The sequence below is a fragment of the Zeugodacus cucurbitae genome, chromosome 2 (assembly GCF_028554725.1).
Source record: "Zeugodacus cucurbitae isolate PBARC_wt_2022May chromosome 2, idZeuCucr1.2, whole genome shotgun sequence".
Classification (NCBI taxonomy): Eukaryota; Metazoa; Arthropoda; class Insecta; order Diptera; family Tephritidae; genus Zeugodacus; species Zeugodacus cucurbitae.
In genome coordinates, this window is record NC_071667.1 from 5474709 (window position 1) to 5500454 (window position 25746).

General features: G+C 30.8%; 1 protein-coding gene across 27 annotated transcripts in view; it reads left to right on the plus strand.

The window, feature by feature from the left end:
- The window catches only part of LOC105214133 (glutamate-gated chloride channel), a 74735-nt gene extending 50050 nt beyond the window's left edge, over positions 1-24685 (plus strand). For 7 of the 27 annotated variants that reach the window (XM_054227818.1, XM_054227817.1, XM_054227820.1 and 4 more), the window contains 9 exons: positions 5622-5691; positions 5897-6133; positions 6401-6535; positions 11935-12087; positions 12569-12748; positions 18221-18327; positions 19765-19889; positions 20310-20426; positions 20636-24685. In XM_054227818.1, the coding sequence (XP_054083793.1) occupies positions 5622-5691; positions 5897-6133; positions 6401-6535; positions 11935-12087; positions 12569-12748; positions 18221-18327; positions 19765-19889; positions 20310-20426; positions 20636-20645 (1134 nt within the window). In that variant the 3' untranslated portion in view covers positions 20646-24685. Of the gene's footprint in view, positions 1-5621; positions 5692-5896; positions 6134-6400; positions 6536-11934; positions 12088-12568; positions 12749-18220; positions 18328-19764; positions 19890-20309; positions 20431-20635 lie in introns of those variants that run through there. The other 20 variants (XM_054227882.1, XM_054227878.1, XM_054227874.1 and 17 more) reach the window with 10 other exon arrangements.
- Positions 24686-25746: the final 1061 nt, after the last annotated feature.

The following is a 25746-nucleotide window of genomic DNA, read 5'->3' on the forward strand; positions in this document are numbered from 1 at the left end:
CGGTGGGCTTTAGTCTTTCACACAATACGCTCGATAGAACCTTGTATGCGATATTTAGGAGGCTGATCCCACGGTAATTGGCGCAGATTGTGGGATCTCCCTTTTTATGGATTGGGCAGAGCACACTGAGATTCCAATCGTCAGGCATGCTTTCTTCCGACCATATTCTGCAAAGAAGCTGATGCATGCACCTTATCAGTTCTTCGCCGCCGTATTTGAATAGTTCTGCCGGTAATCTATCGGCCCCCGCTGCTTTGTTGTTCTTCAAGCGGGTAATTGCTATTCGAATTTCTTCATGGTCGGGTAATGGAACATCTGTTCCATCGTCATCGATTGGGGGATCGGGTTCGCCATCTCCTGGTGTTGTACTCTCACTGCCATTCAGCAGGTCGGAGAAGTGTTCCCTCCATAATCCCAGTATGCCCTGGACATCGGTTACCAGATTACCACCTTGGTCTCTACATGAGGATGCTCCGGTCTTGAAACCTTCGTTAAGTCGCTTCATTTTTTCATAAAATTTTCGAGCATTCCCTCTGTCTGCCAGCTTCTCAAGCTCTTCGTACTCACGCATTTCGGCCTCTTTCTTTTTTTGTCTGCAAATGCGTCTCGCTTCCCTCTTCAGCTCTCGGTATCTATCCCATAATTGAGATTATATTTTCAAAAATAAGTAATATTTCTATGTAAGAAATTAACTTGTGCCTTAGAGAAGTAAAATAATATTCTATATTGTATAAATGAAGATGTCAAAATGAATTTAGTCTAGACAATAGTCAATTTTACTGCTAACAAAATATAATGAAATTCATTAAGAAATTATACGAAATTTAATTAATTTAAATTTAAATACCACAGTTTTTTTTAGCGCATACTTATGAGAATTAACATATTTATATATGTATATATTCAAAAATTACCGCCACAAAAAGTACTAAATAAATATTTTTTTTTAATAAATATTTAATGTAACATAACAGGGCATCAGGTCTCCAATATGATTTTTGTATTAAAATTTGCGGAAGTTAACATTATTTAAAAGTATTACATACAAAGTCATCAATAGCACAATTTTCTCATAACTTTTCACTCGTATTTCTTTTAGCGCCATTTTGTTGATGCTTATTTCGTGTACACTTTGTACAAATTGTTTTCGTACATTTTCTCAAGTAATCATTTAACACTGGATTTTAACGTCTATTAAATTTCACCAATTACTATAATAACAATAAAGTACATTAATAAAGTAAGGTGTTGCAATCAATAAACTATAAACACAAAACGATTTATCAAGCACCACAAACAGTGTTGTTTAACGTCGCAAAAGTAAGTAAACACAATTGTAGCTATTCACCATTATCTGCAATAATTACAAGTCTACAAAAGACACAGAACTTGTAAATATGTTTATAATTTCACTGTTACAAAGTAAGTTACATTTTAAGTATAGTAATAACGAAAAAAATCTTTATAACGAAATATAATATATGTTTATGCGCAAAGTGAAAGCAATAAATACTATTATGACAATATGGTAACACTAAATGCATATAAATATCACAAATGTACAATATTTAGTTTACATAACGTTTAGGCAGGTGCACCGAAATCATCAAGTTTTTATTTCTTTTCTTTTCTTTTAGTTTAATTTTGAAATCTGATTTCATACTAAACCTTTGTCAGTTTGTCTAAGTTTCAAGTGTTATCTGCTTTTGTTTGAGATTAATTGCAAAATGCTTTACAGTGAGTTTAATGAAACAAAAATAATTTCATATTTATTTCAGCGATAATTGTCATTTAAATAGTGTTTTAATATTGTAATAATTATATAATTATTATATAATTAACTTTTTATATGAATAGTTTTCAATAGTAAAATTTAAAAACATTTTATACTATTTAGTAAATAAAAAAAAAAGAATTTAATTTCATCAGTGAGTAATTCACTTAAAAAACGCATCATACTTGCAAATACGAATATTTCAATTTTGCAATTGTATTCGTACGGCTTATTCACTTTACAGCAATTTTTTTAAGCGTTTCTTTTGAACTTAATTAATCTTACACAATTAATTTTATTTGAAATTGTTCAATTTTTTTTTTTTACGGACAGTTGAAAACAATATTTTTTACTTATTAGTTTCATTAAACTTTAATATTTCATTAATGTTTTGTTTTTGTGTTATTGCTTTGTTTTCGCTTTTTAATTGTCTGATAACTCTACTTTGTAGTTGTTGCATGTAAATGGGCATGCTTTTGCATAAAAATCTAATAATAATAATAATATATTCATGTTATTAAAAATTAATAACTACAACTCCAAACTACATATTTCATGCGAGAAAAGTTCTCTTTGAAACAAATATAACAATTTTCTTGATATTTTACATTTATTACAAGAAAAAAGTATGTCAGCGAGAAAAATTCTCTTTGTGGCAAACATAAGAATTTTCCTGTTAAATGATTTAATTTGACTAATATCCTGGCATTTCGTATTACTAGCTAACTACATATGTGTAAAAACTGACTGCTAAAATTTGCATAACAAACTTCGACAGAAAAATAGTTATTATTGTGCTATTTCACTTGAAGATAGAGTTACTTGACCATTTTTATTACTGAGAATGCCATTTATTATTAACTAGAAAAACTGGGTGTCACCGAACATTTTATACTCTCGCAATTAGTTATTTAAATTTATTAATATAACAAACAATTTGACCCACATATTCGGCATTGTATATGGTATAAAGTCCATCAAATGTTGGAAACCAAATATTAGGTATATGAAAGAAGGTGAAGAATTTGTTAGAAGCACTGAGGTCCTCATATTCGATATATAGGACCTTGAAAACTTATGGACCGATTTCGACAATTTTTAGAAGGACGATGCCACTCTTAAAATATGGTATTTTTGCAATGTTCTGTTCCGATATCTTCACTAGTGCTTACTTTATATGTATATTGTAAAGTAAACTATTCAGATCGACTTCAAAGTTCTGGTATATGGAAAGTAGGCGTGGTTGTGAACCGATTTGACCTATTTTCACAACATATCATTGGGAAGATAGGAAGATATTATGAACCGAATTTCATTGAAATTGGTCGAGTAGTTTCGGAGATATGGTTTTTGACCCATAAGTGGGCGGAACCACGCCCATTTAAAATTTTTTATGTTATTTTGAGTGCAGCTCTTCTGTACCATGTTTATAATGAAATTTAAGGTTTCTGGTGGTTTTCCTTACTGAATTAAAGCATTTTTAGTAGTTTTCAAAATAACCTTTGTATGGGAGGTAGGCGTGGTTATATTTCCTCCATTTTTGGACTGTATTAGATAGTACCCAAAAAGAAGCGACTCCTGAGAGTTTCCTTGATATAGCTTTAGTTGTTTACGAGATATGTACAAAACACGCCCACTTCCCCATAAAAATTACATCCACATATGACCCTTCATAGTGTGATCCTTTTTAGCTTTTTATATATTTTCGGTTATAGAAATTTTGTGGGCGTGGCTGTGGTCTGATTACGCCCATCTTCAAACTTAACCTTCTTATGGTGCCAAGAAATACGTCTTCCAAGTTTCATCAAGATATCTCAATTTTTACTCAAGTTATCCGTTGCACAGACAGACGCACATACGGACAGACAGACATCCGGATTTGAACTTTACTTGTCACCCTGATCATTTTGATATATACATATCTAACTCGTTCAGTTTTAGGACTTACAACCAACCGTTATGTGAACGAAACTATAATACTCTCTTAGCAACTTTTGTTGCGAGGGTATAAAAAGTATGTCATGCGAGAAAAATTCTCTTGGAGGCAAACATAAGATTTTTCCTCTTAAACAATTTATTTTGACTAATATCCTGGTATTTTGTATTACTAGCTACATATGTGTAAAAACTGACTGCTAAAATTTGCATAACAAACTTCGACAGAAAAATAGTTATTCTTGTGCTTTTTCACCTGAAGGTGAAGAGTTACTTGATATTTTTTATTACTGAGAATACTATTTATTCTTAACTAGAAAAACTGTACTGTACTAGTGTGTGGGAAGTCTAATAAATTACATTGAATTGCGCGTTCTAGTAAAATTGCATGAAAAATGATAATAGCTCAACTGCAGTACCTTTACAACATACATACAAACGACTTTTAAAGAAAATGTAACAGGGTGAAATTGAAATCACCTGAACGTATAAATGTACAAAATTTTACTCATTGTAGGCTCAGTCTATTTAGTGTTCGTTTGCTACTCTCTGAGAAAGGCAAATTTACTAAAAATATTAAGTGAAAAACGTTATCTTATTTTTTAAATAAATTTCAATTTTTTTTTTGGATTACAGTTACTTCGATATGAAAATTACTTTTAACTAATTTGATTTAGAGGTATTAACTTTACTTTGTGAGAATATTGTAGCTAAGAAATTTGGAAAAGGTCTTGGACCACATCACACTACAATTAAAAAATCTTGAAACACAAGTTAATAATGCTGTTACGAGTTTTAAATACATTTCTTTCACTTTATTTATTATTACAAATATAATTATTCACTTTATAAATTTAGGTGCTAGCTTATTATGACAGTTACTTTGTAAGTTACTCACATTTAAAAACAATTAATTTCTGCCTGCTTACTGTTTATAATACATAATATTCAATACCATATAATCTTTAACTGTTATCGCTAATTCTACTCAAGTATATATATAGCTTTATATGAATGCTTAATGTATGTGTGTATATTTATATGTATGTAATAACATTTATTCACTGCCACATAGTATATATGTATACTGAATGCTACTACTGTATGTGTGACAAAATAATTTTGAATGCCACTGCATTACCGCTGCTGCATGTTGCTTTGCAATCTTATAATCGTACAATACTAACCAAGCAAACCGAACAGCTTACCGTTAACGCTTTTGATGTTGCATTTATTTTGCTTGTCTGCTTGACTTTATCTATAACTTGCTTGACACATGCTGTGTATGCTGGCATGAACAGTTATTTTTGCAAAGAAAGTTCTTACGCCAAACTCATCATAAACGCTACAGAAGAGAAAATCCGAATCAGACCAATAAACCACCGTTCCCCTCCCAAAAATCAAAAAAATTTAATGAAATTCGTTAAAAACCATGCTTAACGGCACATATCGAAAACATATTCGAGCAAAAACTACAAATTTTTTATAAAAAAATTTCATAGAATTGCCACCCATACACACCAACAACATCGCCATTCGCATTCGAGTTGCTTTAACAACCAATTGCCATAATGCTAAATTTCGACTAATTCAAAATCGCTCGAACAAGCTCTCAAAATTCGTAGCACCCATTTAGATTAATTGCAACAGAAATATTGTATGAACAAAATTTTACTATGCCAAATTGCAATTTACCCACATTTCACTGATTACTCGGAAATTACCAGATCAAAATAGTAAATCGAAGAGCGCATTAGATGATTAGAGAAAATCCATTGTAGTATAGTATTACATAATCATATTTGAAAATCATAAATCTCAATAATCACATTTACTGTTTTCGAATATTATACTGAATTTGACTAATCGACAATTTTCTGTGTGTGCGTGGTGTATGTGCGTACGTGTACAGGAATACAGCGTGCAATTGACTTTCCGCGAGCAATGGACCGATGAGCGGCTGAAATTCGATGACATACAAGGTAATGTTGAAACAATTGCTGACATTTACTAGATTGTTTTGCATTCGTAATGAAATTCTATGTAATTAGACAAACATACATATCTGAGGGAATGGTGGAACTAAAAGTTCGTCCATACACCTACAATAAACATTGTTTTAAGCATTTTATAATTTTAATATTGATTTCTTCTGTAAACTAAACGCATTTTGATTTCATCTTGCAGGTCGTCTCAAGTATCTAACACTAACTGAAGCTAATCGCGTTTGGATGCCCGATTTGTTCTTCTCAAATGAGAAGGAGGGTCATTTTCATAACATCATCATGCCGAATGTTTATATACGCATCTTTCCAAATGGTTCTGTACTATACAGTATTCGTATCTCGCTGACGCTGGCTTGTCCCATGAATTTGAAATTATATCCTTTGGATCGACAAATTTGTTCACTGCGAATGGCCAGCTGTGAGTTGAAAGAAAAATACGCAAATGACTTGAGAAATTATCATTGAAGATATACTCTCTACAGAAAATAAATTCCATGTTATTTAGGAAGTACTCGAAAGTAGCTTAGTGTTATTTCAAAGCGAGCTAACCTCACTTTTTAACTATCATTATTAAATTATAATTCATTATATTATGTGTAATTTATTTGAGAATGCATACTTTTTTTTTGTAGCAGCAGTAACATATTTTATTTAGTAATACTTAAACCAATTAAATTTTTCACAGACGGCTGGACCACAAACGATCTGGTGTTCCTGTGGAAGGAGGGTGACCCAGTGCAAGTGGTTAAGAACTTACACCTACCACGCTTCACGCTAGAAAAATTCTTGACTGATTATTGCAACAGTAAAACCAATACGGGTATGTGGTCTCTCTCTCTTCTTATTGTGTTAACTAATGCTTTCTGCGTTAAAATTAACATTGGAAATTTTAAATGAAAAAAAAAAAATAATATAAAACTTATTGTATAAAAAAAATATTGATTTATAGTTTATATTATCTTTGCAATATGATTGCTCCATTCAATTTCATTTCATTCGATTTGTAAACACGGTCACAAGTCCATAATGTATTAAATAACATTACCATTATTTACTTATAATAATCATGCAATTATTATGTAATTGTTTAATTTTGTTCCATAAATCATTCAAATTGCTTCTTTTACGAGTACATATATACCTACTTATATACATATATTTGATAATTGAATTTATATACTTGTTGTTGTTTTTACGTTGTGCTTGTTTACTACTTATCTAAATAACTAATTAATTATTTATCTGACTTTAATTTCACAATATTTTCGAAAACAGAAATATGCGAAGAAGAAGTTGTTTGTTAACCAAAATACCAATAATATTGCTTACCGCCCACCTACACACATATAGACGCATATAAATAGTTACACACACACACATATGCCCACAAAAACACCAAACACAAAAATGCTAAGTGCTTCGCACCAACAATTAGACGACAAGAATGTCAAGTATTATTCCCCAAATCATGAAACAGCAGGCAATGCATTGCATTTAATAACTTGTAGAGCTAGTGACATGCTAATCACCTTGCGATTGGCCGTTTACGTTATAAATTATTCTCTTTAAATACATATTTAGCTAATATATTCTTAGAATAAAAAAACACAATTGGTAGGTATTTTCATCTATTAATATTTATTTTGAGCTATAATACAGTACAGATGCTAATACGAGTTTTAATTATCCTATGCATGCTTATAAATTTAAAGTTATCGAATATTTAGAGTAAATCTTTTATAAAATCTCACAACATTGAAACTCGTGCTTAAGTTGAGAGCAGCAGCTTTTGATTGTTCAGAGGCTTACCACAGCATTGCATCCGCCAGTGTTCGCTATCACCTCCAAATTACATAAAAATCAAGTAAAATCAACTCAACTTTCTCAAAATTCAATTAACTATTCAATTCAATTCAACTATTTACTATTCGCAGCAACGGCTATTGTGGAAATTATTCTTATTATCAGTATTTTTAGATAAAAGTCTGCTTAATTATTTCATATTTTGTTGCGACCCAGACGCCAAGATTCATGGAGTAATACAATACTTACGTACTCTGCCGCAGAGAAGCCCTTTTTATTAGTACCAAGTTAGTTGCTGACTGGTATCGAGCCTTAATTTGCCTACTAGTTCTAGTTCATATCAATATATAGAGTTTATGTGGCTAATTTATTTCAATATCTCTGCTTTACTGAAAAAATCCAAATACTTGTGTAACAAACTGTAAGTACATGTTAAGCACAATATTCGCTAAATACTGTTCGCAGTCTATTGGAAGCCACAAATTTTTAGAACTTATATACATAATAGAGCAAATATTTGGTTTTAAAGGGTTAGAGGTAGTCAGAGACACAAAAATTTGAATTTGCCGTAATTTGTTTGCTATTAAATCATGTTATTTTACAAAAGTAATAATAAGCTTCGATTAGGCCCAGAATTATTGCTAAGCTATATAAATTGAATTAAAATCTACTGAGCGGTTTTTAAGCTATAGTTGTCACCAGTTCAAAAAACATAGTTTTGAGAAAAACGCATTTAAAGTTTCACACTAGCCCGAGCGCTCTTTGCTATTTGCCGAATAACTCGAAAAGTAATTATCGGATCAACTTCAATTTTTCAGAGAATATTTTTAAGATATTACACTTAACGAAGTTGCAAAAAGACAAAAAATTGATTAGAAAATCCAGACTATACTTAAGTAAAAATATCTCTAATACATCACTCAATCATAATTTTTGCTAGTACATAAGTAATTCAACATTATGGATTGCTTCAAGTACCGCTAAAGGGTGAAGCCGGTTGTACAAAATTTGATTTGAAAAGCATTTTCGAAAATTCAGTTCCAATAATTTACCGTAACCTTCAAAATATACTTCCACACTATTGTCAATAATTAATATTCATTTGCATTTTGAGTTTGAAGCATGGACCTTGCGAGAATTTTGAATACTATAATTAGCTATATTTACTTATATATTATTTCAGTAACATAAACTTCATATTATTTTTGAGAAATTTTACAGTTTTCTATATATTTTCTAAGGTTGAAATAATTAAAAAAAAAAATATTTTTTTTAAATTAATAGTAATTCAATAAATTAGTTTTTTGTAGTGAAATAATAAAAACAAAAACAAATTAAATAAATTTGATTGATTTTATAAAACTAGAGTGAAGAAGTGAAGAGGTAAAAGGATTTATCATAAAATTAATTTTGCTTATTTAATACCGTTAGTTGCCGTTGTGCATTTGATATTTAGCAACAATTAGCAAATAGTGAATAGAAATTATTTACTGCAATATTAGCAGCTTTTCTGAGTAGACCACTTTATGTGAACAACACTAACTAAATAAATATTTGAAACTATGAATTTATATAAATTACGTTATAATTTTGTAGCGCAATTTAATTGCTAGAAATACGATACAAAAATACTAAAAAAAATACTTGAAACAAATGCTAAAACGAATGCCAAATTCAAATCATAATCTACACACATACACACTTGCATACATATTTAACAAAATATACGTAAATTCCTAAATAAACACAACAAACAATCACGCAAATAACATGGAAACTCTCAAAACTTTCAGAAACCAAACTAACATACTTAAAACTTTTCACCCAATTTTGCGATTTCTGCGAAGCACTTCACAATGCAAGACAAATTGAAATTGGACAATAAATGAACAATTCTATATGCCAGATGCATTGATGAGATAGATTGGGAAAATCGAACTTAAAGCTACCGGAAAACTTTGAAAAATATCAGTAAAAATAAATGTAAAACCACAAAGAAAAAAAAAACTTGAAAAATATAATATACTGAAAAGAAGTTACGAAAAAAAATATGAGAATGTGTACTAATAAACAACTTTGTCTTGAAGAGTATGGAACGCTTGGTCAACAAATTAACGGAAATGAACATTAAAATGTATTCTTAAAAATTAACAAATAGCATATATTTACGATTTTCGAAAATACGTTTCAATTCCGTTAACATTTTTGTTGCAAAAAGAAAAAAAAACTCTCGAAAAAAATTCAAAACGCTGCTGTTATTTATGTTTGCCTATGACTAATAGAATACTTATTAATTTTGACTTATTGCCTTTTTGTTTTTTTGCAAACATGCAGTGTTTCTTCAACCAGTTAAAAAAAAGTAGATTAAACGTGACAATGGTCTATATACAAATTTCATTAATAGGAAATATCAATAGAATGAGTACTCTTTAGTACGTTGAAAATTATTAAATCCCTTAACAGTTCTTAAACTATTTTTATTTGATACAAATATGGTTCAGCAACGGTTTGAAAATATACTCCAGCCTCACGGATAAACTAATTTAAGTTTGCAAGCAATCTTATGTACGGTTTCAAACAACCCTTAAGTGAAAAACTGCCAGAGAAGGGGCATCTAAATAATTCGTTATGAATAAATTGTTCATTATGAAGACCAACATAACAATATCTGAACTGAATACTTATAACATATACCTACCGACTGTCTCAAGCAATAGGTCTATTAAAGATACTCGGAAAAAATGTAAATTATCTTTAAGATCTTCTGAAAGTGTACTTCAAATATTTATTGGTTGATGCCAAACAAAATGTATTTTGCGGAGATATTACTTTAACCCTCTCATGCCCAATGTTTGACCAGTGGTTTTTTCAATTATGTAGACTTATGTGTTGTGCAAGCTGTAAATGTAACTGCACATTTTCTGTTATGAGCTGTGCACGTATTATTCATTCAGTATGCGTTCTCCGCAGAGCGGAATTGTCAAAATCGGTTTCGTTAATAAAATTATTATACAGTAGAACTCCAATTATCCGAACTCCGACTATCCGAATCGCCGATTATCCGAATCACAAAAAATTGTCCAAAAAAGTCTAAGTGCGCTATTATTCTTCCCTCCGCGAAGCCAGTGTTTGCGCGTCAAGTCTTGACTTGACTTGTCTTAACTTGCCGTTGTGCCTACACTGACTTCCCCCCACGAAGTGGAAGTGGAAGAAAAACTTTCTGCTGATGTTGAAGTAGACGCTGGACCATCAGCAAGTGAAGCATTTGCCGGCCTCGAGACTGCTTTGAAGTGGATGGAGCGTCAGCCCGAGTGTGACCACTTGCAACTGCTCAAGCGAATGCGTGACCTGGCTGCCCGAAAACGGTTGAAGACCGCAAAACAGCTTACATTGACGGAGATGTTTAAAAAACAATGATTTTTATTTCTAAACTTGTACATAAGTACATTTTATTTATATTTAAAACATGTGAAAATTTCATGTTTCTTTCATTTAATTCAATAAAAAAATATTGTAATATCAAAACGTAGCTTTTATTCTCTACAATGCCAATTTAAAAAAAAAATCCGATTATCCGAATATTTGATTATCCGAATGGGTCCCGGTCCCCATTAATTCGGATAATTGGAGTTCTACTGTACTAAAGTGGTTATACAAAAAGTGTTCAAAAACATAAAAATAATTGTTTTATTTTAAAACAAAGTGAACTATATAAATGAGTAAAGATAAGAGAGTTATTAAAAAAAAAAAGTGTTTAGTTTATTTATAAAAATTTAACTTGTGCCTATAAGTAGAATTCTGTAACTGAACCAGAGTACATTGGACTTTATATTTTAGTTTACTAATATATATCTGTCCTAAAAAATATGTTAGCTCCGCCCATTTTAATTCGGGCATGAGAGGGTTAAATGCATTCATCTCACAAAGGTTTCAAACATAATTTTTGTATAAAAGGTTTTATCCAGCTAAAGAGGGTTTAGGAAAAAGTGCGTCATTAGACAGCCATTTAACCTAACCAAACCTAAAAGCTTAAAAAAAAGCTGAAGTTAAGCGTCAATTACATATGAGTTGGAAGTTTGCGAAAACTGTCTCAGAAACAAATATTTTTACAAATATTTCATTCACGAATAAAAATAAAATAAAATAAATAAATGTGAAAAAGCACTGCATCATTTGTATATAACTATGTGTACTTTGTAAAGATTTTCTACTAAAACATTAATATTTGTTTTATACAAAATTCACTTCTTTAATTAGTCAATTATGAGGTTTTTAATTTTGTATATATATTTTCACTTTTGATGTTTTCATTTGTATACGTGTATTTTATAACTGTTTTATGTTCTGTGTGAGCTCCAACCCAAACGAAATGTTTTCAGTTTTGACTTTTATGTACGATACCTTGTATACTCATAGGTGAATACAGTTGCCTCAAAGTCGATCTACTATTCAAGCGAGAATTCTCATATTACTTAATCCAAATTTATATCCCATGCTGTATGCTGGTAATTGTCTCATGGGTGTCATTCTGGCTTGATCAAGGCGCCGTACCAGCACGTGTGTCATTGGGTAAGTCGAAACTAAGAACCAAACAAAAAAAAAATCAACAACAATAAAAAAATAAAGCAACACAAAGCACTTTCAAGTTAAAGTTTCAAATAAGCAGCAACTTTCAAATCAAAAAGTTTTTATTTCTTAATATCACACATCTCTATTAAAAACATAGTCACTAAATATACAAATTTTTAAAAGTACAAAGTAGTAATTTGTTATGACATTCAGCTCTAGTACTCCTTACAGAATAACAGCAAATCAAGTTGAAAAAATTAAATACATATTACATAATTCTGTTATGTGTTGTTTTTCAATTTCATACTGAAACTTCTCAGTTAAAACAAAAATATATATATATATATATATTTGAATTAAATTGTTTATAATGTACCGTTACTTAGTTCTTTAGCTATTTTGTATGTATGTGTGTTAGCAATGTATGCTGCCTGGCTGCTGTGCTGCCCTTTCGTGACATGATTCGATTGCTATTTTACAGGTGTTACCACCCTACTCACCATGGCCACGCAAACATCGGGCATAAATGCCTCACTGCCGCCTGTCTCCTACACGAAGGCGATCGACGTTTGGACTGGCGTCTGTTTGACGTTCGTCTTTGGCGCACTGCTCGAATTCGCGCTGGTGAACTATGCCTCCCGTTCAGGTTTGAATAAAGCTAGTAATTGAGATTTTATATGCTTCTTATTCAATGTATTTGTATTAATTGATGGTGTATTTTTGTTTATTTTTTCTTCACATATTTGAATGTTTGTGTGTGTGTGAGTGTAATTGTAAATACAATAACAACAACAACTAATACACGATATAATATATAAACGCATATGTATATTAAACAACAACAAAATCACACACAAACAAATGAGTGCGAATGTAACCAGACAACTATGTAGCTTACTAACAGATGTAATAAAATAACAGTAATGAAAAACGAATATTCGTGAAAAAATATATCATTCGCAATAATAACATAATAAAATTAGAGTAAACACGAATATTCGTGAAAATCAATATACATCGCAATAACAGCACACTACAAGCCTGCCAAAGTTGATTTAGTAAAAAAAATGAGAACTGCACACACTTTTAGGCAAACACAACCAGTACCTTTAAAGTACATACATTACATGCATATGTAATGTATATATGTATGTATGCAGTAGAAATATATTCTTGAATATATTTGAAATTAGATTTCGTTAAATAAAAATCTAAAACTTATAAGCCGAAAAGTGAGCCTTTAAAAATTCGAACTGAAATTAATTGAATCGGCATAGTTAAGCAGAAAACTACTTATTGAATTACATTAGAGCTGCAGCGAAGTGCACAAATGTAGATAATTGCGAAATAGCTTAAATTTTTATTTTTACTTTATTTTATTAAATAACTAGCAGACCCGGCCATACGTTTTTGTGGCTAAGATATACATTACATTAGTAATTTTTTCAATATAGCTATATATATTTGAAATTAATCATAATAATTTGTTAAAGTTTGAATTTTTTTGTCGTATATTGAAGTATGTAACAAATTAGCAAATTTGCAAGTTGGCCAAGCCACCGTTTTGTTCTATTGCAAAGTCGAGGTTGATTTATGTTACGCAGCATGATGACAACTTACACTAATTTTAATTGCAAAGTGAGCGGTGATAGTCAAGTCAATTTTAAATATTCTGTGAGATAATTGACTACGTCATCGTGATTTGTAGCTGTGTCAACTGTCTTGGAACAGAATTCTAAATTGTCGCATTGAGATCATTGATATCTTTGGTTTTTAATACCAATCAGCCATTTATGTTAATTATATATATTGTGGTTTCATGTCAGAAAAAATACGATGAATGAGCTCCTCTTTCGAGGCCATGAAGTGACAGAAACCCATTAAAAACGAGGTGTCAACTGCGTCGCTACCATTTTCAACTATTTCTACAATCGCATGATTGATGTATTGTTGGAAAAACACTCGTATGTTATTTGTTAATTGGCGATTCTTTATGTGTCGTCACAAATAAGATGATTTTAGGAATGTGATTAGTTCGTCAGCAACTGTTGTTCCAAGAATAGTCTGGCGAAAATCACCTGCCAACAGAATCATGGCTTCACCAAAAATATTTTCGTTGTCGCGTAAGTCCTGTGCAGTACCTCCAGCGACTTGAATATCTGGAAAATCTTCTTTATAGCTCTTTTTTGGCGATTTTGCAGACTGGTGTTTCGTTGATTTGCAATTGAGGAGTAATTTCAAGGCCGAATTGCCGTTTGTCTGCCTACTAACAGGTGCCAAATTGCCCCTATTCCCATTATAACTGGGCGTTGAAAATAAGTGAAATCGGTTCAGGAATTACCTCAACCCTCATGTACTATATATGCTGATTTTCGTTATTCTATTGGACTTTATTTCAAATTGTGTGTAATAAAATTACATCAATAAATTGCGAGAGTATAAAATGTTCGGTTGCCTTTCCCTACTTGTTACAAATTGTTTTGGGCTATCGACACAGCCTTATACAATTGAACAATAATAAAAATATTTTAACAAAGCAACAATGACAACTTTCAAAATATTATTATTTTTTGTTTATAATTTTTTTTTTTATGATTTGTTGTCAATTAAAATAAAAACATCATCTTGTTATCTTCCTCACAATTTTTCCATATTTACTTACTTTCTAATCCTTCCCTGGCCTTTCATAAATATTTCAAAACTAAAATTAGCCAGATTGGTTTGGCCCTTCTCGCCTTTTTGCGAGACTAACGACACAAATTGTTTGTATGGGAGATTAGAAAATTGTGGATTTAAGACTTTTTCAGGCAATTTTTCTCTCCGTAAGAACCATCCCGGTACCTCTGGAAACATTCTAATAAAAGAATTTGCGAAATCGGTTCAGCGGTTCTCGAGTTATGCGCTTAGCAACACATTTTGCGATTCATTTTTATATTATAGATTACATGCCGTCAATATACTCTCGCACAGACGATAAATTATGTACACTTTAGCAGAAAATGACAGTGACCCTCCAACAGGTTCAATGAGCTTACCACAAAGATCTGCATAACATAAATGGAACTGTATTATACCAAAATTTCCAGTCACTAAACTGGTCGAAATCCATTAATTTACATACATATGTGATGTGTTCAAAATATAAAGGGCATTTTGAAATTTAAACTTTCACGAGTTTGGAGAGTACATTTCAGTTCTTTTATTAAGTTGATATACTTGCTTGAAGTACGCTAAAATGTTCACCTGTATTCATTACTTACTTTGCCAGTAGTAGTCACTTAAGTTAAACGAGTTTTTATGAGCTTGGCGTTTTTCGTTTGTTAAAAGTTCGCACTTCGTTGCTCGTTCGTGAATTCTTGGCCAAGAACAATACTGTAGCGATGCCTCAGATTTCATTTTCGTCAGACGTGACTCCGTGTGACTTTTTCCTATTTCCAAAAAGAAAGACAGTCTTGAAGAGCAGCTGCACCATCGTATTACATGAGCTAAAGGCTACACCAACAAGTAAGGAAAGGCTATGTTCGGGTTGCAACCGAACATTTTATACTCTCGCAATTTATTTAGAGATTTACCTATAATTTCGGTGAAAAATTACCCTTAAGCACTGAGTTTGAGCACTGTTTGATATCAGGGGCCTTGAAAGTCATGGTTCGATTTTGACAATTTTTCCACAAGTGATGTCACAGCTCAAATACAGTATTTGTGTAAAGTTTTATTTCGCTACCTTTATCGGTTCCTTATGTATACATTATAAAGTGAACGATTCAGAAGGATTCAAAATTGAGTTATATGGGAAGTAGGCGTAGTTGTGAACCGATTTCGCCCATATACCACCCGTGTCATCAGGGTGTCAAGAAAATATTATATACCGAATTTCATTGAAATTTGTCGAGTAGTTCTTGAGATATGGTTTTTGACCCATAAGTGGGCGACGCCACGCCCGTTTTCCATTTTGTAAAAAAATCTCAGTGCAGCTTCCTTCTGTCATTTCTTATGTAAAATTAGGTGTTTCTGACGTTTCTCGTTAGTGAGTTAACGCGTTTTTAGTCATTTTCAACCTATCCTTTGTATGGGAGGTGGGCATGGTTATTATCCGATTTCTTTCATTTTTGGACTGTATAAGGAAACGGCTAAAAGAAACTACTGCAGAAAGTTTGGTTTATATAGCTTTATTGGTCTGCAAGATATATACAAAAAACCTACTTGGGGGCGGGGTCACCCCCACTTTTCCAAAAAATTACATTCAAATGTGCCCCTCCCTAATGCGATCCTATGTTCCAAATTTTTTTTTCATAACTTTATTTATGGCTTAGTTATAGCTCTTTATGTGTTTTTGGTTATCGCCATTTTGTGGGCGTGGCAGTGGTCCGATTCCGCCCATCTTCTAACTTAACCTTCTTATGGTGCCAAGGAACACGCGTTCCAAGTTTCATTAAGATATCCTAATTTTTACTCAAGTTACAGCTTGAACAGACAGACGGACATCCGGATTTGAACTTTACTCGTCATCCTGATCTCTTTGTTATATATAACCTTATATCTAACTCGTTTAGTTTTAGGACTTACAAACAACCGTTATGAGGACAAAACTATAATACTCTCTTAGCAACTTTTGTTGCGAGAGTATAAAAATCGAGTTTGAGAAATGTTTCGAAGATTGGAAGTAACTACATACGCTTGGCATAAGTGCATAATATCGAATGGGGACTATTTTAAATGCAACAACATTAAGGAAGACGAAATCACCATTAGTTTTTGAACAGACCTCGTATGTAAATACATATAATGCTATTCACTATATACCGAATAAAAGTACTTCCGTGCGTACATGACTAGCTTCGATAGATTTTATATATACCGTATACATATATGTATGTTTTAGCGCATATTTCTGACTTATCATAATGAGAGATTATCGGTCAATATTTTTATTAGTATGTAACTTGGTTTGATTAAAAATAAAATTTTTCTTTTGCATATGCATATATTTTCCCCTAGTTCCTAAATAGAACAGTGGGCCTCAATTAAAATTGTATAAAGAATCATTGAATTAATTTAATATTTTGAGTTAATGAGCTAAATGTAATTCAATAAATATAATAGCTTTATGAAAAACTAAACATTCGTCACAAAATAATCGGTTTCTCAGTAAAACTAACATAGAAAGGCTCACATAATGACTGAATTTTCATATAATTACCAAAATAATGATAAATTCTTTGTCAACGCTGAGTATACTCTACTAATACAAGTATTCTGTTTTCTTATTTCATTCTCCCCTTTTCGCATTAACAACAACTGCAACATAATAAACACCAACAAAATTGCAAATACTAATTAATACAATATGTAAAATACATGAATGTAAAATGAATTTTTCAAACGTTTGCCATTTCGAAATATTTTCGCCTTCATAATTACACTTAATGCATTCATGATTTATTTTATGAATGCCTTTTGAATTATTATGGATTAAAATTTCACATTTTACAATATTTTTGTGATTAAAATTATTTATTTATTTTCTTCTTTTCCATTTCATATGATTTCGCTGAAACAAACACAATTTCACGTACTCGTTTTATTTATTTTTTGTATGTCCATTTAATTACACTTTATTAAATAATTTCGATATTAAATTCGTTTGAAATACGACACAAAATTTTCATTTATTTTTCTAATAAAATTTTGTTTATATTTTTGTAATTTCCAATTGCAACACGTAACGCTGTAAAATTTGTTAAATGTGCAATTATCTGTGTCTTTTGGTTTCTTATGCCTTCGTTGCTGTAAAATATGGCGCATGCATATTTGTGTTTTAATTTCCGTATCCCTTCGTACTCACTCTCCACCCGCAACTTTCATTTTCCACGATATTTCGAAATTAATTTGGGTTTTTCGTAAATACTTGTAAATACACAACATCACTTATTGCTGTGCGTGATCGTATTTGTTGCATTTACCGTAATGTATATCATCGAAAACAACAACAACACAAATACTATAAATGTTGCATGTCTCTCATTGGCACACAAACACACACACGCTCGCACAAATCTTGTGTGGAACAAATAAATTCTTGTCCAACATTTTTTATCCCACGCAACATAATTATATACGGATCGGGCCGCAGACATACATAAGGAGAATCTGAAAAAGAAACGCCGCGATTTGGAGCAGGCCAGCTTAGACGCTGCTTCAGATCTGCTCGATACTGACAGTAATGCAACATTCGCAATGGTATTTGTCAAAAGCTTATTCTAACACACATATTCGTATATTTAACACTGTTGGTTTATAATTAGAAGAGTTAATGGTTTATTTATTGTTGCTTTTATGGTGTTGACCACAGATAACTTTTTAAAAAGTTCGTTTGTTTTAAAATCATTCGTTGTTAGGAAATATGTTAAACGAAGCTTGGAAACATATTTTTTTGTTTAGATTTAGATTTAGTTAGGGTGTCGATGCCCTAAAACCTTTAAACCTTTGAATACATACAGAAAATCAAATACAAATTCAGAAAACCATTCGATCACTTGTTATCTTACCGAAGAAGTTACCTTCGATAAATCGATTCTTGTAAGTTTAGATTTGATAAAGATCTATCAATAGAAGAGAAATTTACTGTCTTCCACTTGAAACCAAATGTATGAAAACTTTTTTCCATAAGCACATTTTTTGGTCTTCTGCTCTAACTTAAGACCTTAATGTTGACAAGCATATGTTATCACCTGACTCCACTTAATTTGACTAAAAAAAAATGTGAAACTCTTGAAATTAATAATTTATAATTTGCTTGAAATGAGGATCTCACTCACTTGTTCTGGTTCCTAAAACTGAAATGTCCGGGAGAGACAAACTCCATGCAGAAAAGAGGGAGGTTTATAGCAAGGATAGATGGTTTTTCTTTGTGTATTGACTTAAACGAAACTTGTTTTAAAAGCATTGTTGAAGAATACCTTAACCATTTTTAAAATGTTGTCCAGTTAAAATTTGAATATAATATTTTTAACTTAAACGTCACCTATTCGTAACCAACTATTTATTTATGAATACCGTTCCATTAGTATTGCTTCATTGGAGACAGATAGTGCCAGTCTAAATACATTAAGCTTTTGTCCACAACCTCGTAAATACAACTAAGTTAAAGGCTAACTTTATATATCTCAAGCCAATTTTCATTACATTCCTCTTTCTAAATTAACACATAACTTTTGCTTAAAGACCCTTTGAATATCTAGTGATTATCTATATGAATTAAGCACTAATCAATTTACTATTAAGTTTAATTATTAATTGAAAAAAAATATATATAATTGGCTGTGCAAAATTGATTACTATAAAAATATTAATATTTCAATTATTCTTTATTTCACAACCTTTTTCATTTTGTCATTCCGATTGACATGAACAACCTCAAATCTTCACCACCAACCAATCAAAATTAACAAACCAACTAAAAATTAAATAAAATTTATAAAAAAAAACAAAAACCAAATGATTTTAAAACAATTCTAAACATTATGCATAACTCAATCAATCAATCAATAAAAAAAACAATCAATATCAAAAAACCTTCCTCTATCATCGTTCGAAAATAACAACAACAACTGGTGCATGGGCATTCTTCATGAAATTGTGAAAAATGTGCGCCAACATGAAAAAATGCAAATTTAGAAGCCACTGGTGCGTCACCCCGGCGATCCGTTGGCCTTGGAGAAGTTGCGCCAATGTGAGGTGCATATGCAGCCGCCCAAACGTCCAAACTGTTGTAAGACGTGGCTCTCAAAGTTTCCTACAAGGTATGTAATTAAAATGAAATTGTAAGAATTCACTTGCAACTATTCTGATTACTTTGGACTTGATTTGTTTTGAGTTGAGTGCAATTGCAGTTGAGTTTTGCCATTTTGAGTTGTGTTGTGTTGTTTTGCTTTGCAAAAATTCGCTATTAAAAACGTATGTATGTTTACAATTTATAATTATTATTTCTACTCAAGTTTTTTGCAACATTTTGCTCTCAAGCCTTATTACAGTTACATTTTGCAATTTGTGCTTTTCAAAGTTTTTGTAAGCTTTCAGTAAATTGGTGAAAGCTTAGTTTTGTACAAAATTTCATTACTTTTCAATACGAACTCACACACAATTACTGCGATTTATCAACTAATCAATTCCTTTGCGTATATATTTTAAATCCGCCTGCCGCAAAAATTCACTCACCAAAGACAATGTTCTAGATCGAAGAGGATCGATGTTATTTCACGAATAACGTTCCCGCTGGTATTTGCGCTATTTAATCTGGTCTACTGGAGCACATATCTCTTCAGGGAGGAGGAGGATGAGTAAATGCAAACAACTTTATTTACTGAAATTTTGAAATTACTAAAAAACAAAAATAATGTTAGAATTTGAAAGAATGCTAATCTATGTACTTTTTATTTCTCCTTTTTTGTCTATGTACTTATTTTACTTATTTTCCATTATCTTTTACCTTCGCCTGATTTGCTTTTTATCGGTTTGGCTTCTTCCACATACATTGGAAATTTTAAAGGACCTTCTAAAGGTGATCTCATTGTGATGTTCAAATCAATGAAAATACAGCAGTGCAGAAAACTAGGAACAGGAAGCTATGTAGAATCGATATATCAGTTAATCAAAACAAAAGAGCATTACGCGCGAATAACTTGAAAAAGAGAGTATCATGCATGCAAATATACTTAAGTACTACAACGCGAAAGATCGGCAGTAAACGGTAAAAGTATATTTCAATACCAAATAGTAAATAACTTTATTTTAAGTATAAAAAAATGGCATACATCAAACAATAGATAAAACGATTGAATTGTTAGGCAAAATGCTAATACATAAGTATTTTATGATCGTAAATAAGCTAAGCAGTTTAAAGTTTAGGAAATTTATGTACGTATAGCATGTCTCATCAAATTCACATAAATCAATATACATTTGTATTTTTTAAATCAAATTAATTTTAATAGAAATCGATGTTTATTAATTGTACGCAAATGTTGTAGGTATTTCAGCAAATCTCTTAAATTAGTCAATTAATATTTTTTCCCGCTAACTATTAGTGTACACAATTTGCTAATTGACTAAATTAAGGGGAAATACCTATCATTGCATATGTTGTTGCTCAATCTATATCTACTTAAGACATCTATGTTTTAAAATCACCATTAGCATTTGTGAGAGAGAATAACGATTTGTGTTTTTCCTCAGAAATTTTACATTTCATTGTTCATTAGTTGCTTTTATTGCTACATTTTAGTTTTTTGTGTTTAAAATAATCAGATATTAAAGACACATTTACTTGAGGAGAATATTTTAGTTTTCCCAGATTTTACTTTAAAATTTTTTGACAATTTTTAATGAAAGAAATTCTGTTAAGAATTTTCTCCCCTTTCACTTTTAAATCGACAATTCTTAAAATTCTAAAGAAAAAACTATAAAAAATTATATATTAAACTGCCATTACTTTCAAAATAAGTGCATATACAATTGTTACAACTCTTTTAAACTATTCAAAATTGCGACACCATTACAAAGGTAAAAATTTAGTAAGACATACTAATCAAGAGCATGTGTTCGTCTTAATGATAGATATTTTGCGAAAATATTCACCGTGTTATTTAAGGCGTTACGTCCTTAAATTTCGATCTGAATAGAAAAAGGAAGTAAATATTCCATAGATTAAATACAATTTATTTGTTATACATGTTTCAAAGACCCTTAATTCAGTCAATTACAAAATAGTTAAAGGTAATACATAACAATGGAAAAAAAAAGCTAATTGTCTATATTAAGGAGATACAATAATTACACTGTCCAACAGCATTTTTGGAACAGAATAGCGACCCTATAATTCTGAAAAGGTATGTTGAGTAGATCATTTTTGTAGAACAAACTTATGGTCCAGCACGTCTGAGTTTTTTTTTACAGTGGGTCAAAGTTTTCATTTTTTGGTCGAAGGGAGCATTATACTATATGAAAAAAATGTTGTATGTTAATGTCTGAGAGAATTCTTATGGTCAGAGTTGTATTGTGGAATTGTATGCGGATTATTTTTGTGGAAGATCTTAACCCTCTAACTGGTTTCTTTATGGGTCAATTTGACGCTTTTTTCGAGAAAATCAAAAATTATCATTTAAAAAAGGACATTTAAGGATTAAAATATTCTACGAAAATGTTTGGCGGAAAATTTCAGTGGGGGTCACCATTGTTGTAAATAAAGCTCTTTACGATTGATAAAAAAATTATAATTTTGGTTTAATAGTGGTTTATTATAGTATGTACATTTTTTTTTTTTTGCTTCAGCAGTAGTAGGACAATGGATTAAAGATTAAACTAAATATGCTTTCCTTGTATTTAGTTTGACGTGAATGTTTCGATGTGTCAAGGTTTCTGTACAAGCCCCATACGTATTCAGTAAGCATTACAGTTTGGGATTTCCCTTTGAATCTTTCTTCCAATACCTTTATATCCTGATGAAACCTTTCATCGTGTTCATCTGAAACCGCTCCAAGGGTTTCTTTAAAAAAATTTAGATGAGAGTGCAGAAAATGCAGCTTTAGTGACATCTTACCGCCAATATTGTTAAAACCGATTAGCATGCTTTCAATATTTTCTGCATAGTTTTGTGCTTTTGAGTTTCCAAGGAATTCTGCATAAAGTCAAATGCTGTCTTTTGCATATCCGACAGATGACCATAAAATTCTTCATCTTGTAATAATTTTCTTATATCGGGTCCAACGAGCATTTGTAGAAAAGGTAGTTTACATGAAATGAAATAAATTATTTCTTAAAACCGTATTTTACCTTCTTTTAATTTTGCTGCAGATAATCTGGGGAAAATTGTTTGAATGCGTTTGAAAGCATATCCTTGTGTATTTAAGCTTTCAATAAAATTTTTCACCACGCCCAACTTAATATGCAGCGGTGGAAGTATGACCTTATCTTTTGGGACAAGAGATTCATGGATTACATTTAAGTCACCAATAATATTTTCTTTACGTTCTTCGAAATATTTAATATAATAATGGCTGCTGGTAGCACGTGAATCCCATTTACAAAGAATACACATATATTTTGTGTATCCTGTTTGCATTCCAGTCAATATTGCAATCATTTTTAAGTCTGCGCATACTTCCCATTTATATTTATAGTATACAATTTTATTTAAGAGATTTGAAATATTTGCGTATGTTTCCTCCTTTTTTGTGGAATACGCAACCGGTATTGATGGATGCTGATTTCCATTGTGCAGTAAAACTTAGTACCGCCTTTGTACCAGGTCAAAAGACCACTTTCGCAAGTAGTACATACAGTTTTTGGTATCCAAGCTTCACATAAAAATCGTATTCCAAAGAAAAGAAAATATGGTTCTTCAACCATTGTAGGGAATATCTTTCTTCTGCTTTGAAGGTGCGTAAAATGTCCACAAATAAAACAAAACCAATCTCTTAATTTGCAAACAGAATCCGCCATGCTTATTTAAGCTTTAATTGTTCTTTTTTTATATTAATTTTAGTAAAAATCACATCCGATATGTACTGCTTAGTAAGTCAATTATGCTTAATTTTATCACACCCGATTTGTAAGTCACAGCTGACTAGACGCGAGAACTCAGTGTTTGGCCCGGCCGAACTTGACGATGTTTTCACCTACTTTGTATATGTTGGCGTGTAATTTTGCCAATTAATCGTAAAGAGCTTTATTTACAACGATGGTGTCTTTGGTGACCCCCACTGAAATTTTCCGCCAAACATTTTCGTAGAATATTTTAATCCTTAAATGTCCTTTTTTAAAGGATATTTTTTGATTTTCTCAAAAAAAGGGTCAAATTGACCCATAAAGAAACTAGTTAGAGGGTTAAGATTTAAGATCTTCCACAAAAATAATCCTCATACAATTCCACAATACAACTCTGGCCATAAGAATTCTGTCAGACATTAACTTACAACATTTTTTTCATATAGTATAATGCTCCCTTCGACCAAAAAATGAATACTTTGACCCACTGTAAAAAAAAACTCAGACGTGCTGGACCATAAGTTTGTTCTACAAAAATGATCTACTCAACATACCCTTTCAGAATTATAGGGTCGATATTCTGTTCCATTCAAAAAGTCTTCATTTGTTGGACAGCGTTACCAATGATATGCATTTCCTGCAGCAGAGATGATAAATTTCTTTTAAATATTCACGATTTACATGTTTTTATTACTTGTTTGAGTCATTAATTTAAGTTTGATGTAGTGTCATTCGAGCTTTCACATATGTGTTTCAACTTCCATAACATTTTGATTCACAAGCATATTAAAACCGCTATTGTCAATTATGTTTGTAAATATGTTTGAAATGATTTGATAGCACTTGAATACCAAAACCAATGTCATTTAAAAGCTGTTGCATTACTTATATTTAAAAAGTATTTTAAGTGTGTTGCTAAGAGTGTATGTCTAAGCAAACAGCTAATTAGTTAATTAGTTAAACAAAACAAAAACAAAAAGTGTATTTCTAAAAACTTAAATAGGCTAATATTTGTTTGTAAAATAAAATGTCAATGTTTTTTGTAAAATCAAAATATCGAATTATTTAATTTAATCCGATTGTGTTGAGTGTGTTTTGTTTCAAGGCTTAAAAATTAACAAAAAAATTAACTGGTGGGTACAATTGCAAAATTCATTTTGCTTTAATTTTATTCAATTTTAGAATTTTTTCAACTAGTTTGCACTTATTTCAATTACTCTCTTATTATAGTTATACAAATTGTTTTTAATTATTAAAGTTTATGCATATATTTTCCTTTTTATGAAATTTTTGATGTTAATATTTTATATATTTAATAAAAAAACAGTTATTTACAAGTTGTTATGCAATATTTAAAATAGATTAGTTGTTGCATAAAATTTGTTATATTAGTTACATTATATTAGAAAAAAAAAGAAGAGCTGTACATTATTATTACATTAAAAATATAAGTAAAGCATTCCTTTCCCTGTTAACTAGTAATGTTTACTATTAATATTTTATTACTTAGTTAATTAGAATACATTTAAATATTTTTATTAAACAAAATTAAGTGAGCCAACGAAAAATTTATTATCCATATTCATGTCTGCTAAAATCTTAATAGAGTTTTCAGACAATAATTACTTCAGTCAATCTGAAAATTTTGCCAATTCACTCAATTAAAGAGCTATCTGGAACACTCCCATTTTCCAATGCATTTGGAGTTTGTTCTAAATAATGTACCATCAACTTATTGACTGACTATCTGACTTACAGTTTTCTCTAAGAAATTTTTTTAAACTTCGACGCGTCGCATTTTAGTTGGTGTTCTTAACTCAAATACTTGAGAAATTTGGAGATATTTTAGACATGTAGTTTTATTACACAGTTTTATGGATCGATTTATGTATATATCTTATTAATAATAAATAATGATTCTCTATAATTTCAAGTTTTATTACTTCCTACACCAAAAATTATATTTTTTATAATGAATGTTTTAATTTTGAAATTATTAAACAATATACATATATAAATATAATATACATACACCTAAGTATACCTAGTTGCATAGCTTAGTATGAACATATATAAGTAAAATATTTAATTAAGTTGTAAAATTCAAAGCGAACT